Source organism: Panicum virgatum, chromosome 3K (assembly GCF_016808335.1).
Source record: "Panicum virgatum strain AP13 chromosome 3K, P.virgatum_v5, whole genome shotgun sequence".
Classification (NCBI taxonomy): Eukaryota; Viridiplantae; Streptophyta; class Magnoliopsida; order Poales; family Poaceae; genus Panicum; species Panicum virgatum.
This window is the reverse complement of record NC_053138.1, coordinates 22225846-22245881: the sequence shown is the minus strand read 5'-3', so window position 1 is coordinate 22245881 and position 20036 is coordinate 22225846. Positions and strand designations below refer to the sequence as shown.

The 20036-nt window shown below is 47.0% G+C and overlaps 3 protein-coding genes across 13 annotated transcripts; 2 read left to right on the top strand and 1 right to left on the bottom strand.

Moving 5' to 3' along the window:
* Window positions 1-906: 906 nt before the first annotated feature.
* LOC120698384 lies at window positions 907-7697 on the bottom strand. Of its 11 annotated transcripts, none has more exons than XR_005684831.1 (13): window positions 7040-7697; window positions 6877-6953; window positions 6705-6776; window positions 4789-5937; window positions 4647-4710; window positions 3441-3506; window positions 2906-3055; window positions 2625-2696; window positions 2402-2551; window positions 2110-2181; window positions 1220-2020; window positions 1069-1131; window positions 907-980 (listed from the first exon to the last, which is right to left on the bottom strand). XR_005684831.1 is itself a non-coding variant. In XM_039981949.1 (7 exons), exons 3-7 carry the CDS (start codon window positions 2967-2969, stop codon window positions 1701-1703), a joined length of 678 nt encoding a protein of 225 aa, XP_039837883.1. In that variant the 5' UTR covers window positions 2970-3055; window positions 4647-4710; window positions 4789-6698; the 3' UTR covers window positions 1680-1700. The 11 variants fall into 11 exon arrangements, 2 of the variants coding, with proteins under 2 accessions (XP_039837884.1, XP_039837883.1); XR_005684827.1 differs by lacking the exon at window positions 3441-3506 and having other exon boundaries at window positions 916-980; window positions 4789-4966; window positions 5108-5937; window positions 7040-7695; XR_005684832.1 differs by having other exon boundaries at window positions 918-980; window positions 4789-4966; window positions 7040-7694.
* A 2043-nt stretch (window positions 7698-9740) lies between these two features.
* LOC120701328 (zinc transporter 9-like) lies at window positions 9741-11315 on the top strand. The gene is made up of 3 exons (XM_039985430.1): window positions 9741-10364; window positions 10496-10645; window positions 10909-11315. Exons 1-3 carry the CDS (start codon window positions 9744-9746, stop codon window positions 11212-11214), a joined length of 1077 nt encoding a protein of 358 aa, XP_039841364.1. The 5' UTR covers window positions 9741-9743; the 3' UTR covers window positions 11215-11315.
* Window positions 11316-12647: 1332 nt separating this feature from the next.
* On the top strand, window positions 12648-18833 carry LOC120698383 (zinc transporter 5-like). The gene is made up of 4 exons (XM_039981948.1): window positions 12648-13683; window positions 13808-13957; window positions 17980-18364; window positions 18712-18833. The coding sequence occupies exons 1-3, from the start codon at window positions 13057-13059 to the stop codon at window positions 18283-18285; spliced, it is 1083 nt and encodes a 360-aa protein (XP_039837882.1). The 5' UTR covers window positions 12648-13056; the 3' UTR covers window positions 18286-18364; window positions 18712-18833.
* Window positions 18834-20036: the final 1203 nt, after the last annotated feature.

Sequence of the window (20036 nt, the reverse complement as noted above, 5' to 3'; positions counted from 1 at the left end):
CCAGATGCCATGCATAGACCTATCCTTCCCTTGCAGGAGGACACTATGCTCGAATTGACCTCGACGCTCGCTCCCTTCTACCCATACAGCAGCCACTTCGGATGTGAGCGGTGTGTTATATGTTCTCTGGTCTAACCGCTAATCAAGGTTCAATTCCACGTGATAGTCATCAAGATTTTCATTCTGCCTGAAACTCCTGAGATGTTCAGAGTACGGATTGCCACTCATGATGTCGACCAACTTCCGAATCACCTCCTTGTCCATCTCTATGCACTTCTGCCGGCACTTCTGGAAACGATACTCAAGGCTCGGGTCGTCATCATAGAAGTAAAGTTCCAGGTGTCTAGGTTCCTTACCATCTTCTTTACCAAACGACCTAACGTTATGGTAAATTTGGCCATGCGCACGAAATGTGTATACCCCAGCAGTCCTCATATTAGTGGTGATACGATCAAGCTAACAATACAGTGAAGTGAATGAGAAATGCCCATTGAAAAATCTGTTGTTCGCACGAAAGTGCCTAGCATCAGCATCTGAACTTGACCATAGCCTCATGAGCTCGGGTGGTGTATCAGGTGTGGATAGCTTAATCTTCCCGCTGTGGCAGCAGAATCGGGGGGCTCGAACTCAAACTTCTTCGCGTTGCATTCCGGGCAGTTCTCAACATGCTCCAACATATGGGTATCCTCGGGCATATTGGCATACACTGCGTCGTACGGATCTGATACATCTGGGATTGAACCAGAACCATCATCTGCATCATTGAGTAGGACTTCCTCTTCGGTGTCATCATCTAAAGTGGAGTATTTAAGCAGTAATGTGTTAGACATATTTAGCGATGCTATTAAAGCATCTTAGAATTTGTCTTCATACCGAAATATAAGTAACTTGTCCTGCAAAGAGGTATCCTTCAAACTCCTCGTCGTCCTCCTCGAATATCACGTCCTCATCACAATCATCCTCGGCGCAATCATCCTCGGCTGTGAGTTAAGCACACAGGTTAATGAAATGGATGCTGTTATGTGTGAAAGAAATACTAATTTTAATCTAAGAAAATAAAGAAATTACCATCTATAACATTTGTACATGCTGGATCCCCCGTATATTTTGGTTGGCTTTGATCAAGACTATCTATAAATCATATAACACAATTTTTGGTTAAGATAGATTTTAAGTTATAATGGATGTATCAGCATGAAAATGTAGTAATTGTAAGTACCATTCACGGTGCCAGTTGATTGAGTCGGGGGTTGCGGTAAACTAACATCTTCCTCATTATCTTCATAAATGCCTTGATCTTCATGTAGTGCCCGACAAGATTTTCTTGATATGTTCAACGCAAAATGTCGATTCCAACATGTTAGCAATGAATGTCTTTCTCCGTGTGTAACATGATGCCTATGGTTTAAGCGGCCAACAAGCATTTCTGGAGCCCCAAGATCAGGTGATTGTTCTTCACGTGATGGTGGTGTGTAGATTGGACATAATGTGGATTCTCCACGGCAATGGAGCGAGGGTGCCATCTATTCTTTCTCAAGTCATTTTGTCTTCTTTTAGTAGGATGAATATTTTCATCGTTCAATGCACCAGCCTCCTCTACAAATAGTAGTTTGTACAAACATAATAAGAATAAAAAGTAGTAAAAGTCGAACTAAATTCTGGCTCACCAATGGAATGCAAGAAACTCAGTATTCTTTTACTCATATCATGACAAGCAAACATACTCCAAAACCAAAATTGAAAAACATGAGAAAAATATTAAAATGTCCAACAAATTTGTAAGAACCCTGAAACCTTGACCCATCCAGATTACACCCATTATTACAGGTAATGTATTTGTAACACCACAATTTTGGAATACATCTAGCACCTTTATTTTTTCGACGCGCTTCACGCAGCCTCAAATTTCTTGCATTCTTCTCTTCTTGATACATTACTGCATATCTTGCTCTATCCCTTTCCTGCTTACTAGTCTTACTATCATTGTTTGCTGACGGTGAATTCGGTGCGCCCTTAACACCTGGCGTTGTAAGTAGCAGAACATATAAAGTCAACACAATTATTTTTCTAATACAATTAATCTCTCCTATTATGTTATCAATTAGTTACCTCCATTAGTGTGGTTCGTCAAATCACCAAATGGAGCACGAGAACAATTTGTTTCCATGGGATTCTGGTATTCTGAAAACCACAAATAAAATAAAAACAAAGTTAGCCGCATTCCATAGTATAGTAAATATAAGTATAAATAAATATAAGTAGAAATACATGAGTTCACGGCACGAAGCAGATAGGAGTATTTAAAGATGCAACTAATTAGTAGCAAACCATAAGATCTAGACCCGTCCAGATTTCAGGGTAATGTATTTGTAACACCACAAATATGTAATGTAACCATTACCTTTATTTTTTTGACGCGCTTCACGCAGCTTCAGATTTCTTGCATTCTTTTCTTCTTGAGACATAGCTGCATATCTTGCTCTGTCCATTTCCCGCCTTTGTTGCTTTATGTCATTCATTGCTGACTGTGAATCGGGTGCGCTCTCAGCCCCTGCAATGTAAATAGCAAAACATATATAGTTGTAATGCACTTAATTGTTCAATCATGTATATTCATTAGTTACCTCCATTAGTGTGGTTTGTCAAATTTCCCAATGGAGCACGAGAACTGTTTGTTTCCATAGGATTCTGAAATTCTGAAGACCACACATAATCAAAAACCAAAGTTAGTTGTATTCTATAATATATTGTATAGTAAATACAAGTAGAAATACATGAGTTCGTGCCATGAAGCAAATTGGAACTCTAAAAGATGTAACAAATTGGCAGCAACCCATGAAATCTTGACCCACCCAGATCACAGGGTAATATATGTAAGAACACAAATATATAATGCATCCAGCACCTTTCTTTTTTTGACGTGCTTCACGCAGCCTTAATTTTCTTGCATTCTTCTCTTCTTGAGACATTGCAGCATACCTTGCTCTGTCTCTTTCCCGCTTACGTTGCTTTTTGTCATTGTTCGCTGACTGTGAATCGGGTGCGCTCTCAGCCCCTGTGATGTAAATAGCAAAACATATATAGTCAGGGTGTCTGTATTATGCAAACAAAGCACACATGAACTATCAGTAAACTAAACAGTAGAGCAATACACTTGGGCAATTATTCATAAACATAACTCAATGAAAAAAACTTCAGCAATCACACGCCTGCAAACTCATTCGAGACAATGTTGCTTACTGTATCTTTTAGTTTACATTGAAGGCTTATGGGCAGGTTTGTTTCTACTGTTACAGTCATCGTTCTAGTGACTGTCTAGTTGCTTTGGAGTTTTGGATCAGAAGGACAAGCTGTTCTAACGACTGTTTATATGACAACCCAGATGCTTGAGACTGCTGCTTCTCATGAATCATGATGCCATCACGGAAGACCGCACTGACCAGGTTATCTCCCTCTCTGGATGCCCTCTTGTTGAGCATTGGATACCTGCCCTATCTTGTGTTAGACTGCAGCAATGAGGTTTGTTAGGCTGCAGACGTACAAAAACTACAAATTTAGATTATTTAATTTCAGCTAATTTCAGCAATCATTGTGTTCTTGGATCTTGACATAAACCAAGTAATCAGCAAAATTACATGATACAAAACCAAAAAACAGCATAGTAAAATAGGTCTGCCTGGTATGTTAAAGCAGCCAGAGTAAAAGTGATAACAGGGCCAATGGTCCAGGTTGCTGTTTTCACAGTTCATATCTTTTACATAAAAACTATGTTTACTAAAACCCAAATTAGCAGGTACATGTGCTATTTGCTAGAAAATTTCGACCATGTGGCCGTAGCCTTAAAGAGGAATGCCGAACCCATTAGGCCCGGGAGGTTCCCACATGACCTGCACCCAGGTTTAAGCCCAACTCGAGGCTGTACCAAATTCGCATGCATCAGCTGATAAAATGGCATCACGGTTCTGATATGAATAGGTGTAGATGGGAGAACAGGGCTAAATGATCCAGGCTGCTATTTTCACTGTTCCTAGTTGCCGGATGGCTGATCGTTTGCAAACAAGAGTCATGCCTCATCCCAAGCACTGCCCTCTCTGTGATCAAGAGGAAGAAACGTCCTAGCACATTCTCGCTTTGGGTGTCTTTGCAACACAGTTCTCATGTGCCATTTTGCAGCCTATTAACATGGCAAGATTGACACCCACAAGAAGTGCTTCTTTTGCTGATTGGTGGATGAAAGCAGAAAAGAGGATTCAGAAACAGCACAGGAAGGGATTTAATTCCTTCTAAGCCTGGACACTTTGGAAGCATAGAAGCCAAACAGCTTGTCAATTTAAACTATACTCCACGGCTACTGATTATTTGTGCAGCCGAACGACGCCCTATACTGATCTGATAACGGGGATTCTCGGGGACTTCGGCACGGATATTACAGGATCCTGGTGATAATGAAGGGCCATGTATACGTGACCAACGTAATGTAAGCAACATTTTTACAATTCATCCTGTTTAGTTTTGTCCATTGATGATCCTTATAAAAGCACTCTCAATGTAATGTATGCAGTTTTCCTCACCATGGTTGATTTCAGGAGTTCACCTCAAGTATGCATGCTTAACAAGAATATGTGAAGTTAAATCAAATAACTAACCTGTAACATATTGAGTCCGGTTTGGTCAAGACATTAATGGAATCTCCATCGGCGGCAGCACAATCTTGAGAAAACACTAACAAAATAAGTTTGGTAGGAGTCATTGGTAAATCTGATAAATACAACATTACCCGCCGTTTACCTGTCGGTGTCGATTGAGTACCCCCATGCTGGGGATTTCCCCGTTGGTAGGAGTCATTGGTATGCAACCAATCACTATTCTCATCAAGATCAAGTCCACCGGGTTGTCCAGTCATATCACTCATGTTTTGCTGATGCATGCACTCACCAGGATTATCACTAGGAGTAAAAATCGAATACTGCAGAGTATAACATAGAAGGATGTCATGCAGTAATCAGTAATCTCATGCAGATTACGATGCTAATAGCTTGACCAAGAGAAAACTAAGGTCAGTATATTATAGCTAAAAGTTCTTCACTGGGCAGGCCAATTGTTTTACCAAATATTTTTTTCATGGCTCAAGCATTAGAACCCAATCAGATTAGCCTCACAGTTGATGGATATAGATCACAGCCGCGCTCTGAAATCAGTTTAAATTCTAATATCAATCTCAAACTGTTGTCTAGTCATCATACATCAATCATGTCAGAAAGTGCAGGAACCCAATTTAAAGAACCCAATTTGCTACATTCAAATGATAATTATATTCAACAAACGCAAGGAGCACTGAACACCATCTCATGTTGCTCAGCAAGACATCAAACACATCATAACATATTCACAAATACATCATTATTATTCTAGATTTGACAATGTAGTAGCATTTCTGTTCAGTATAAAGTTTAGAGAAGTCTTAGGTTCCTGTGCTCCACTAATGAACAGCCACTGTGATTACAAATAAATGATGTGCGTTCAGGTAAATACAAAATACATTGATGTCTGATAACCTATGAGCTAGTATGATGCACTCCACATATGGCACAGTTTGTCAAAAAAAAATATGGGAAATTTTCCTTATGAACAAGGATGAAAGGACAATGAACATGTGAATTGAGCAGCATATAGTCAGTTCTCGCTCAGCTTGTTGCATTCATCCACTGAAAAGAAAATGTTCAGTACCAGATTCTTAAAATAGGTAAAATTCATGAATGCCATACAAAACACAAATTAGATTCTCTGTTTCTTTCAAGTGATTCTCTATGTATCATCAGAACTCAATTTTTTTTGGCATTCTGTAATGCTTTCCTTCCCTTTTTCCCTATATCTTTGTCCAACTCCACATTCAGTAAACCATGAAAGTATCTGCTGCATTAACACCAAATCCTATGGCTGCAAATCAATGAAATTAACAACTATCAAATCGGATGAAAATGCTATTAAAGCAGCTTGGTTATTGACTGCAGTAATTTGCCCTTCCTAATTTCTGAGTTGTGAGCATTTTCCCAAAAACCTATGCGGCCGCCTTTTGTAACTACTGAGTTCATCCTTTATCTCTTAAGAATCTATGTGCTACAAAATAAATAAACTCAAGGTGGTAGTGGTAACGAAGGAGAACAAAAGATAGTAATTTCTATTTCCTCTTCTGTTCAAGATTTACACTAAATCAGGGTGTTATATGAAGCAAAGATTTACACTAAACAAAGTTTATTAGCACGAGTGGAAACATGGCACAAATAGAAACACATCTCCCAGTGCTTGTCTGTTGTCTCTCAAGCACTAATATGCAAGAATCACATCAAATCAGTAAAAAGAAAAAGTCTGGGATGCACTGCCATGCTGGGGATCAGGGCAGCTCTCATTTTCCGGAAAAAAGAGGTACAGAAATAAGTTTTGAGCTAGTCAGCTACTAATAACATAATCCTAAAAGATGATGACGCTAACCCCTAGATTCTAACCTTGGAGCATCACTATAGATCAACAGAAATCTTAACGTATGCAAAAGACAATGGCTGGACTTGCTCGCACGCGGTTTACCATCAGAATCCAAATGAAACCTCAGGACAGAAAGCATTGGCCAACTAAATCTCCATCCAAACTTTGGTAAAGTCCAACAATCCAGAGAGGAAAATTTCTAGGAGGGGAAATAAGGAATCAACCTGGATCGGGGAGAGGTTGCTGTTGACGAACTGGGTGACCGTCTCCTTCCTGTCCCCAAGCTTCTATACAGGCTGCAGATCGAGCAACGCGAAATTCCCATAGAGATTAGAGGGCAAACCAGACAATCGCGAACCAGTGTGAAATACGCACACCCATCTTGCGTACACAAACCTCGCGGACGCCGTTGCAGAGGTCCTTGACTGCGAGCACGATCTGGAAGCCGCCGAGCCCGACGATCCAAACTTCTTCTGAACGACCAGTTGCGTATGGAATTACAACAAATCAAATCGAACGTGAGGGGACGGTGGAGCTTGGTGGCGCTGAACATACTCACCAAGTCGGGCGGTGGAGGAGATTGGAGGCGCCACGGTCCCGGAAGCCGCGGGCCGTGAGGAGCGAGGGGTCCGAGCTTCAGGTGGGGAAGGGAGGCGCGACGAGCCCGCGATGCAGCTCCGGATCTTGGCCCCTGCCGGAGACGACCCACCCGGCGCCGCTGTCCGGCGGCGGCGGCGACGGGAAAGGAGGGGAGGCGGAGCACGCGGTTGCGCGGAGGGGAGGCTTCGTGCGGTTCGCGGGCGACGGGAAAGGACGGGAAAGGAGGCGAGGTGAGCGAAGGAAAGGACGCGCGGTGCAGAGGGAGGCGAGGCGAGCTCGAGCCCCCACCGGTTCCTCCCCGCGGAGTCCAGGCGAGGTGCGTCGCCGCTGCGAAGGGGAAGGAGTGGAGGCGGAGCACGCGGCTGGGCGGAGGGAGGCGAGGTGCGGAGGGAGGCGAGGCGAGCGAAGGAAGGGGGCGGCCGCGGAGTCCAGGGGCGGTGCGGTTCGAGTCCAGGCGTGCGGTTCCGCGGAGGGACCGGAGGATGGAGGCGGCCGCGGAGACCAGGGGCGGGCGGACAAACAGGGATTGACGGACATACAGACGAGCGGACACACCGTGACTTCGTTCTTTTTAGGTAGTGAAATGTTCGGCACTCACGACGTTGAGGGGCGGCTCCGATCTCCGACAACGAAGAAGATAACCCAAACATCTTTGCAAGGACCAGATTGTAATTTTTGCTTTCTTCAGGGGTCTTCTTGTAAGGATGTTTGTGTAATATATTTTATGGATCAATATAAAATGCGGCCCGATTTCTTGAAAAAAAAGGGTAAATTTCAGCGACCGCTCAAGAAAGAAGGGTGAATTTCAGCGGAACAAGTACTCCCTCGTACCCTGCAGCGAGCCGACGGACGGACTGGCCCTTGATCTCACAGGATTCCAGACACGTCCCATGTGAAACCTGTGAGTATATAAGAAAACCAAAACGAGGTTAGGGTAACTCCAACCAAACTCTCAAATCTGAGCCCCTACTTTACCATATAAGAGTCTCTCATCCACATTTCAACTCTATTTCTCTCATTCTCTGTGCACTCCAACCAATCTCTCATTTGCCTCCCTACTTCTCTCACACACCTTTATTTTATCTATATCTTGTAACTAACAAGATAGCTATTTTATATGTAAATGGTACTATTTGTGATAAGTTGTTCATACATAGTTGCACGAATTAAATGGGCATGATTTTAAAATATATATAATAAGAAAACACAAAAGTAATTTATTGATGAGATGAATTGTATATAAAAACAACAGCAGCTAGCGGCAAGCTCGCATCCAGCTGATCTCTCTCTCGTCTCGTCTTCTAGTATTTTCTCTCCCTCCTTGTCTCTCTCTCACACTCCGGCAAGCAGCCACTGACGCCAAGCTAGCTTGGGCAGGAGAGACTGGGGCGGAGCCCCTGCAGAGGCGCAAGCAGCTGCTGGGGGCAGGAGGAAGCGCTTGTCCGCCTGGGGAGCAACGACGCGGGTGCTGTTGTTGCTGGGCTCTGTGGAATATTGTCGGCAACGCAGTGGCTGCCTCGATTGGGAGGTTTTCGATCCATGGCGCGAGTAGCAGCAGTTGGTGGCGCGGCCGGATGAGAGCTCGAGTAGGAGCTCCTACATCTAGGAGTTCGGGTGGGTGAATGAGAGTTCAGATAAGAGTCGGGGTTTGGATGAGGAATTGGTTGGAGATAGTTTTTGATGTTTGGACTCTCAAAAATAGGATAGGGGTGTGAATAAGGGGTTGGTTGGAGTTGCCCTAGCTGCTGAATCCCGGCGCGTGCTGCCCAAATTGTGTCGACATCCTGACATGCATCTCGACGATCGTTCGTTTGACCCCGAAAATTTTAAACGGCGTCTCATCTCGGGGAGGCGTACATGATGGAGCTCCAATCCGTATCACGGACCGGGCGGCGGCGCATGATTGGTGGCGGCCGGCGGTGGGGCGTTGACCCCATGGATGGAGAAGCCGCATGCAGAGAGAGCGCTGGAGTGACAGTGCTGCAAGAGTTATCATACTCCTACGAGATAGTTGCAGGTTCCGTGATCTTTGAACACGCTTGTCTGCGTTGGTCTCTGATCTTCACGTGAACGGCGTGTGTCAGGTCAGTCTCAATGAGAGTTTTATGAACACAGATATTTAAATTGAAAACTAGATAACCGTGTCAGATGAGTTTCATGGTGATAAAATTCTTCTCACATTCTATGAAACTTCATCATTATCCCTTCTTACCATGTCAGCAAAATTGATAGTATTTAATGTCATGAAATCCTTCATAAAACCCCCCACTGACACTGGCCTCGTTACCAAGGCCTCGTTACCAAAGGGAGGGATCGATCAGCGATGCCAGAGAGCATGGTGAATTGAGACTGGCGCCTCGGGGATCTCGGAAAAGATGATTGACAAGGACGAAGTGTGTGAAACAGTGAAAGATTGTAGGGACCCAATGAATCCTTGACCATATATCTTTGCTAATTAAATTTTTGCCATGTTGACATGACCTAATGAATCACTGCCGTGTTCTTAGTTGTCCAGAAAATTTCCACATGATTGTGTTAACCTTCATCTCAGTTCATTTTCTTAGTATATCCACGATCAAGTTCCAACGATGACTGCTTCTTCATATACACACCTGCATATACGGCCATACTGTTCGTCACCGTTATTCCTTGCTCAACTCGACATGGCTGCCGGTATGAAGCTTGCCGCCTTCTGCCTCCTCGCCGTCGCCTCGCTCCCGCTTCTCGCGGTCGCCGACTGCGAATGCGAGGTCTCCACCGACGAAGGCAACGACAAGGGAAGGGCGCGCACGCTCAAGATCGTCGCCATCTTCTGCATCCTCGTCGCGAGCTCCGCCGGCTGCGCGATCCCCTCGCTCGGCCGGAGGTTCCCGGTGCTCCGCCCGGACACCGACCTCTTCGTCGCCGTCAAGGCCTTCGCGGCGGGGGTCATCCTCGCCACGGCGTTCGTGCACATCCTCCCGGACGCCTTCGACAAGCTCGGCTCGCCGTGCCTCGTCGACGGGCCGTGGCAAAAGTTCCCGTTCACGGGCCTCATCGCCATGCTCGCCGCCATCGCCACGCTCGTCGTCGACACGATCGCCACGGGCTACTTCCAGCGCGCGCACGGCGCCAAGCCCGCCGCAGCCGCCATCGGGGACGTCGAGACCTCAGATCACCATGCGCTGCACGGTGGCCACGGGCCGCACGGCCACGCGCACGGTGTCGCGTCCATGATGGTGTCGACGTCCAACGCCGCCGACGGCGGCGGCACGCAGCTCATCCGCCACCGCGTCATCGCGCAGGTTCTGATCGATCCGTCATCCCTGCCCATGAATGGAGAAAGAACGTATAACTCGTATACTTGATGATCATACTGCACGGGCGTTTGCTCACATGCTCTTGCCTTGCATTGCATGAATATAATGTCCTCAAGGTGCTCGAGCTGGGGATCATAGTGCACTCGGTGATCATTGGGATGTCTGTGGGCGCATCTGAGAGTCCCAGCACGATCAGACCGCTTGTGGCAGCGCTGACGTTTCATCAGTTCTTCGAAGGAATAGGGCTTGGAGGATGCATTGTGCAGGTACACGCTTTGATTTGATTTATTACTGTCTGCACTTGAACTACCAAAGTTTACATTTTACAACAGCGGTACCTAAGACGCTGTAAATACTACGGTTTAACTAGGTGCTCAATAAAACCATTGCGAAATGGAAATGGGATAATGCCTCAATTCAAAAAAAAAAGTTTCAAAAAGGGTTTATGAAGGGACCCGATTAAGGTTTATCAAATCAAAAGTATGTAATATTGATCATTGGGGTGATGTGAATTTCTTGATTTGAACAGGCCAAGTTCCGTCTAAAGTCGGTGCTGACAATGGCCCTCTTCTTCTCACTCACCATGCCTGTCGGCGTTGTGATTGGCATCGGGATCTCCTCCGCCTACGACGAGAACAGCCCCAGGGCCCTCATCATCGAAGGGGTCCTCAACGCTGCGGCGGCTGGTATCCTGAACTACATGGCCCTCGTCGGCCTTCTCGCCGAGGACTTCATGAACCCTAGGGTGCAGAACAACGGGAGGCTGCAGGTCATCGTCAACGTGTCGCTGCTGGCCGGGACGGGGCTGATGTCCATGCTTGCTATATGGGCGTGAACACTCGTGAGTACAGTACGTACTGATCCAATTTTTTTTCTTCTTCCTTTCGGATTTTTCACCTCCTCCCGTTTGAATTGATCTTGTTAGTGCGTATGCGACCATCATCGTCTGACAGTTTATTATTTGTGTCTGTAAAAAGAAGTACATACCAAATAAAACTCATGTAATGAAAGCGCCGATTATGTCGCTAAACGGCAAAATTATGAACCGGATTTTTTGTGAATGTGTACGTTAAGGATTCCAAAAGCAGAGAGGGAAAGGCGAGCAGGCAAGCCGCTGCATCAAAGCCACTTGAAGCAAAAAGCTGGCGCGCTTTCCATTCGTACCAATCGTGAAAGCGCACCTGCTGCAGTGCCGCTTCTCCCGCGATAGTACACGGATAGAAGGAGAAAGAAAATGAGCTATAGGAAACGGCCGGTGCAGGTTGACTATGGCAATAAGCCGCCACCCTAGATACGTGTGCGTAGCAGATGCCGCTACATCACATGCAAGAGCAGGTCCACCGACCTCATGGAGATGACACTGGATGTCGACATGGTGGCGACATGTTAAAAGTCTCCGATCTGTTCCACGTTCCCAAGACTTGTTCGTCACCGATATCAAGTGTCCGGGTGGTTGTACTCGCCTTGTCCAAGCTACTGTACTAGTTTTTTTTAGCAGATCTCAAGCTTTATTAAATCACAGCAGGATTACAATCGGGCTCAATCGCCTCCAAGAGATGCAGAGGTAATCTATCTAGCCACACTAGCTCAGGTTCTAGCAACGATGGCAAACTTGCACACACATGTGCTGCCCCGTTACCTTCCCTGTGTACAAAGGAAAATTCTATAGAAATAAAAGCATTGCTGAGCTCTTGGATCTCTTGCCAGAGACCATAGACTGCGCTTCGACCACCGGTGCTTTCTCGCATCATGTTGAACAAAGATAGGTTGTCACATTCCAAGATAACTCTATCCAAGCTTTGTTGTGCCGCCAGTTTAAGGCCATCCCTCGCTGCCAGGCACTCTCCAGTTAGTGGGTCCGCTATATGGAAGTATCGTTTTGCCGAATCTGCGATCAAATTCCCATCTGCATCACGGATGATAGCACCAGAAGCTCCAATCGCCGAGGAGGCCTGGAATGCTGCATCGGTATTCACCTTAGTCCGCCCATGCGGGGGTCTCTTCCACGAGCTCCGGCGAGGTTGCCCCGCTGGCCTCACCGAGTTCTCGGCCTGCAGGACTACAACCATATGCCACATGGTGTACTGCTGCCCTTGGATTCTACCTGGTCTTGCCGTGTTTTAGCTACTGTACTAGTTTAATAGTTAGGTTGACAGTTGGGGACGTCGAGTTCACATGCCACCAAACCAGCCAATGCGGCTATATATGTTGTAGTACCCCCGATTACTGCACGATTACCACTGTCTATAGCTTGGATCGTTCTATCAGCAGCGTAAAGGGATCGCTTGCCGGCCTGCTGCTGCGAGTAACTCGGCACCTGCAGAGTGCCAGGGTCAACGGAAAAAACGCCGTCCTGTGGTGGCAGCATTCAGTCTACTAACTTCGACACTTCGTTGCCCCGCTGCTTTCACCAGCCGTCCACCCATCAATTCGGCCACGCGCGGGCGGTCGAGGTGCGTAGCAAAAACGCCCGCACGATCAATGTCGCCGCGTAGGCACGGTGAGGCAGGTGAGCCCATCGCGTCTCGTAACCCCCCGGGAAGCGAGCGAGACACGGCCTCGCGGGTACAAAAATGCTGCGACGAAACAGGATCGGTAACGCATACGCAGGCGCCAGCAGTGCCAGCCGCGGCACTGTGCCGACCGACCGAGCCGATCGAGCCGGCAGCGCTAGGCGATGGCCACCCTCCCGGCCGCGCTCCGGTGCCTCCTCCTGGCGCTGGCGGTCTCCCTGCTGCCGTGCCTCGCCGCCGCGGGGTGCGACTGCTCGGAGGACGCGACGGGGCGGGACAAGGCGCGGGCGCTGCGGCTCAAGGTTGTGGCCATCTTCTGCATCCTCGCGGGAGGCGCCGCCGGGGCCGCGGCGCCCGCGCTGGGCCGCCGGGTCCCCGCGCTGCGACCGGGCACGGGCCTGTTCCGCGCCGTCAAGGCCTTCGCGGGCGGCGTCATCCTCGCCACGGGGCTCGTCCACATCCTGCCCGCGGCCTTCGACGCGCTGGGCTCGCCGTGTCTCGCGACGACCGGCCCGTGGGGGAGGTTCCCGTTCGCCGGGATGGTCGCCATGCTCGCCGCGATCGCCACGCTCGTCGTGGACACCGTCGCCACGGGGTACTTCCGCCGGACGGTCGCCAGGAAAGCCGCGGCCGTCGTCGACGAGCCCCCCGCGGAGCCCGGGCGCTGCGGGGACGGGGACCTGGAGCAAGCCGCCGACGGGCACCACGGGCACGCGCACGGGATGTCCGTGCTGGCACCCGCGCCTGCCACCGCCGGTGACGACCTCGTGCGCCACCGCGTCATCTCTCAGGTACGTACGGGCCGGGCACACCTTGCGCGCGCGCGCTCTTCTAGAAACAGAGCGGCGGCGGCGCGTCGCGGTGATGATTTCCGACGGATTTGATCGAGATCCTGTCGCGGATCCATCCATCCAGGTGCTGGAGCTGGGCGTGGTGGTGCACTCGCTGATCATCGGGATGTCGCTGGGTGCCTCGGATTTCCCCAGCACGGTGCGGCCGCTCGTCCCGGCGCTGACGTTCCACCAGCTCTTCGAGGGGATCGGCCTCGGCGGGTGCATTGTCCAGGTGAGGACGCTGCTGCTTCCCCTTCGGGCTGGTTTAGGAGCAGTCAATTGGCTAGCTTCCTTGTCCGTGAAACCGCGACGTCAATTGCGAACGTTGCGGGCGTTGGGGCATAGCACTCAGCAGAATTTACCAATCTTTTGAAACTTTAAAACTTTTTTTAGATAACGGATGAAACATCCGACCTCTATGACCGAGGACGTACACAGCTTGTTTATTACAGAGTTTAGGAAAAACAAAGATTACAACAAGTTCCACTGAAAAGAACAAAAGAACTATAATAAACGAAGATTATGGTTTCACCCTCCTTTGACTTTCTCCAAGGCTACAATTTCAATCTTCAATCTTCTTGCTCACCATGGAGAGTGTGTTCTTCACTTGGTTGTTACACTACAACTGCGCCCAGAAGCATAACCAGTATGCCCCACTGAAAATAACCTGCAGAATCGAATTAATCTTGATTTTATCAAAAACAATATTATTTCGACACCGCCAAATGGCCCAGCAAAAAACAGCCACCCCCACCCAAATCAAATTCCTAATCTCTTTTGATTGATTAGAAAGCCAATTACCAAACATATTACTAATTGATCTAGGAGGGGATAATCCGGTAGCAATGTGAATGATCCTCCAAACTATTCTAGCATAATGGCACTCCAGAAAGATGTGTATGTTGGTTTCATCCAAATTACAACCACAACACTTCTTGCTCCCTTTCCAGTTTTTTTTTGCGAGGTTATCTTTGGTCAAAACGACACCCCTTTGTAAACACCAAAGAAAAATTTTAATTTTCAGAGGAATCTTCAGTTTCCAAATCATCTTATATCGAAAAGGTGGATGTTCGGATAACGAATTAAGATAAAAAGATCGGACAGTAAAAGAGCCCGATTTAGTTAAGTTCCAAATAAACACATCCGAACCTTCCACTAATTCGACATTAGCAATTCGGGCTACCAGGTCATGCCATTCCACAAATTTGTTATCCACCAAGGCCCTTCTAAAAAAACATTAAGAGGCCTAGTAGCCAAAATTTTGGCTACTGTAGCATGCGGATCCCGCACAATGTTATAAAGTGATGGATATCTAACCTTGAAGGGCAATACACCTACCCAAGTGTCATCCCAAAAACGAGTTTGGCTCCCATCTTTAATAACAAAAGAGCTATTAGAAAAAACCTTATCTTTGATTTTCATCAGTCCTCTCCAAAAATGAGAGTCATAAGGCTTTGCAGAAACCTGAGTCAGGGATTTGGTTCTTAGATATTTATTCGTTAGTAAAGTTTGCCATAGCCCTTCGGTATTGAGCAACTTAACCAACCATTTAACCAAAAGACTCTTATTTTGCAACTGTAGATCTAGGATACCAAGCCCCCCTTGCTCCTTAGGACGACATAGTATATCCCATTTGGCAAGGCGATATTTATGTTTATCAGAAGAACCTTGCCAGAAGAATCTTGATCTAAAATGATCCAGATTCTTAAGTACCCCTTTAGGTATTTCAAAAAAGGTCATCATAAATATGGGTAGGCTACTAAGAACCGAATTTAGTAGGACAAGACGTCCTCCATAAGAAAGGTACTTAGCTTTCCAATAAGAGAGTTTTTTCCCAAAACGCTCTTCTACCTTGTGACACTCAGAGTTAAGAAGTTGCTTATGGTGCATTGGAATTCCCAAATAGCGAAAAGGGTATTCCCTCGCATTGCTGCCAAAGAGGTCAGTATAAAACTCTTCTGCCTCGTTTGCCGCCCCATAGCAAAAAATCTCACTCTTATGGAAATTGATCTTAAGCCTAGATAACTGCTCAAATGCAACAAGCAAAAGTTTTAGATTTTTTGCCTGTTCCAGGTCATGATCAAAAGAAGATAATGGTGTCGTCTGCATATTAAAGAATAGACAATCCGTCATCTAGCAAGTGAGGAATTACACCTCTTATTTGGCCATCGGCTTTCGCACGATTTATAATAAGTGCTAGCATGTCCGCCACTATGTTAAATAATATAGGGGACGTGAGATCTTCTTGATGGAGGCCTCTCTTGGTTTGGAAGTAAGGACCAATTTCATCATTAATCTTGATCCCCACACTTCCTCCTGTAACCATTCCTTCAATCCAACGACACCACTTAGGTGAAAATACTTTCATGCGTAGTGTCTGTTGAAGAAACGACCACTTAATTTTATCATATGTCTTTTCGAAGTCAATTTTTAAAATGACCCGTTCTTCTTTTTGGTATGCAATTCATGGACAGTTCGTGGAGAATTACTACTCCTTCCATGGTATTCCTGCCAGGCATAAAGGCAGTCTGAGTAGGACTTACCACAGTCTGTGCTACTTTATTTAATCTATTCCTGCCAACTTTAGTAAAAATCTTAAAGCTGACATTAAGAACCACTCTGCACTGGTCCGTAGACCACAAATAGCGCAAATTTGAAACCATCATTTTTAATTCGAAGAGTAAATTTAACAAAAAAAAAATCCCCCTCCGCGATAGCTCCAACATAAAAAAAAACTCAAATCTACCTCTAGCAAAATACCCCCAGATTTCCCGTTTGGAGCCATACTATGCCAAAAAAAGTCCTGGCCAGCACACAGATTTTTGAAAATATGATCCGGAAAGTCGTCCCTACCTGTTTCAGAAAGAGTAATAAAATTAATTTGCTCTTCTTAACAAGATTAGACAAAAATGTGTGCTTAGCAAGTCTCCAATACGGAAGACGTGGCCGCATCTTCTTTAGCACTCGTGTTTCATCGGTCCACACCAAAGTGTCTTGTCACAACATCACTATCGTCTTTTTTTCTTGCCAAATACAAAGAATCACTATTGCTAACGTCTCGTAATCTGCGCTCTTTCCTTTGCTATCTTTTGGCCCGACGAGCAAACGTTATAAAAAATTTTGTGAACAAGAACACTACTAGTAACTGGGCCGGTACTGCTTCAATGGCCACATGTCTGATACTACTGGGCCTAGGCTGAGGTACAAGTCAGCCCATGTAAAGATTCTAGTCGTGTTTCCTTTTTTATTTTAATTTTGAATGCGAAAGGGAAACTGTATTAAGCGAGCATACAGTACATCCCTGCTTTTTTGCAGGAAACACCCCGGTACAAAGAGTATTGACGCACACATCCGGCAATGTCTCCGTCGTCGTCTCCGGCAACTTCCGCACACGGAAGTCCGGCAAGATCTTCCTTCCGCCGTTGTTGAGGACCCCAAGAGCTCAGTAAGAGCTGCCAGAATCTTGGATCATCCCCGGCACCATAACGAACAGAAGAGGAAAGGAAGTCCTGCTTCCGCCATGCTTGAGGACTCCAAGAGCTTGGTAGTAGCCGACAGCACGTTGGAGCATTCCCTGCGCGAGCACGGACAGAAGAGGAAGAAAGTCCGCCCCGGCGACCAACGAGCCACCGGTCGGAAGAAGCAGTCGCCGTCGCCGGCCACGCCAGCAACCCGGCACAAACTTGCAAAGCAGGGGAAGAACGGATTCGTTCCCCTTTCGCAGCAAAAGAGAAGGTCGCTGACCTCCCAAACCGAAGCAGATCCATCCCGCACCCGCCGCCGGCACCGGAGTACGCACCGGTGAAGTGAAGAACGGGACAGGAAAACTTATTCCATAAAAGCAGCAGTAGCTTCACCACGCACATGCCGCCAGGAAAGACTGCCTCTACGCCGTCGCCGGGGACGAAGCAGAGCAGACACAACTCCAGCAGCGACATGGCCACCGGATACCCAAACCTAAACTACCCTAGCTAAACCTATACTAGGTAGTATCTACAAATCAGCCGTAGCTGACCACGGATCAGCCGCCGCCGAACCTTTTCCTCCACACCCAACGCCAGAGACGACGCCGGGGAGGAGGAATCGGCCGGGCGGCACTGAAAACTCTACTTTTCCGCCTGTTCTACTGTAGATGAGGGGAAGAGTCGAGAAAGAGGAAGTCCCCCCGCATGTAGGGAGGAGTTACCAACTCCTTGTTAACTAAGTTTATCTTACTACTAGTGTGATGACAGAGGTTTTCATCATTCATCACAGGCCAAGTTTCGCCTCAAATCGGTGGTAGCGATGGCGCTCTTCTTCTCGGTGACGACCCCGGTCGGCGTGGCCTTCGGCATCGCGATATCGTCCGTGTACGACGAGACCAGCCCGACGGCGCTGGTGGTGCAGGGGCTCCTCGAGGCCGCGGCGGCCGGGATCCTGGTGTACATGGCGCTGGTGGACATCCTCGCCGAGGAGTTCATGAGCGCCAGGGTGCAGAGCAGGGCGCGGCTGCAGCTCGCGCTGAACGCCTCGCTGCTGCTCGGGGCCGGCTTGATGTCGATGCTAGCCATCTGGGCCTGATCGACCGCCATGAAATGAGCACACGAAGCCGCAGGCGTATTTGTTGTTCCATGAAATGAGTACGAAGGGAGAGTAGTAGGGCCCCGTTTAGTTCCCAAAAATTTTCACCCAAAAATTTTCACCTCCCTTTTAAACACATATATGAAGCACTAAATGTAATTAAATAACAAAACTAATTACACAGTTTGGATGTACACGACGAGACGAATCTTTTAAGCCTAATTAGTGCATGATTAGCCATAAGTGCTACAGTAACCCACATGTGCTAATGTCGCGGTCAAAGGCCTTAAAAGATTCGTCTCGCGGTTTCCAAGTGAGTTCTGAAATTAGTTTTTTAATTAGTGTCCGAAAAACCCTCCCAACATCTGGTCAAACGTTGACGAGACATCCAAATTTTTTTTCTTTTGGGAACTAAACGCACCCTAGATAGCGTTTGTTAGGCTGATGAGGTTGCAACGATGTAAGGTTGAACTGAATTTGTGAACGGAGATGTATGAAAGGGGACGTCAGGACGTGATGCACAGGTTAAGAGTTAGGAGTCAGCCTCATGATCAAGCTGCCTGGTTTGCTTAGCACCTGCGTGGTGTTGTTGGCAAGTGCAGGACAGAACTCACTGGCCAGGCCACGTTTTACGAACCTCCATATCAAAATCACGTGACAACTTGCAAGCAACCGATGCAGATTGTCTCAAATTATTAGTTATTTTGATTTTTCTAGATACATTAATTTTACTATATCTAGATGCATAGTAAAGATTATGCATGTAAAAAAGTCAAAATGATTAATAATGGGATGGAGGTAGTGAGTACTTTTTTTATAGAAAGATAAATTGGTAGTACTGGCACTGGATACATGAAGTCACTACTTGGAGAAGGATTGGAGGGGTTCAGGGAGAGGAGAAGCGGGAGAGGCTGGGGAAGGAAGATCAGCAGAGAACAGGGGAGAGAGGAGCCCGGAGGAAGAAGAATAGAAGATGATGCCGTGCCTGTGCCTGTGCCTTGCCTATTTTGTTTGATCCCCTTTTCTGGGCTGTGTCACTTGACGGCCCAAGCAAATCATCAAGTCTCCACACCTAGTCCAGCCGCAGACAGATGCCGGCTGGTACTAGTTGCGATTGTAGGCCCCAATAATTAAGAAAATTACGCAAAAGTTCTTTTTTCTGAAAGAAATGCAAAAGTTCTTAAGAAAATACAAAAAAAGATCACGAATTAAAACCTATCCGCAGAAAGAACATCCGAAGAAATGTTAATTTTCATTTCTGTTAACGACGGGAGCCAAGTCGCCTCCTCAAGGACGCCAAGATATGGCGCCCAGTAGGTGACTATCTTAGATAACTAGATGTGGTAACCACAAACTTCAGTATCTGAAGTCCAGCCACGGAGAACGATGATCGGCTCCGAATCCAGAATCGCTCTGTTGGATTAGGGGGTTGTTTGTCAGGGCTCCGGTTTCTTTAAAAACAGCTCCGGCTCCGGTTTCTTTGGTGGAGCGGCTTCTCTAGTAGAGCTGGAGCCGTTTTGGAAAACGTTTGGCAAAACAGTTTCACCTGTTAGATTGATGTGGATAAATATCTAAATTACCCTTCCCTATATTTTCTTTTTATCTTTTTATCTTTTTTCCTTCTTATTTTCTCCTCTTATTTTTTTTTCTCACCCCCTTTTCTTTTCCCCCTCCTCTCCTCCTTATCCATCCACCTCCGCCGGGCCCCTTTCCTCCTCCCACGCCGGCCTCCCTCCTCCCCGCGAGCTCCA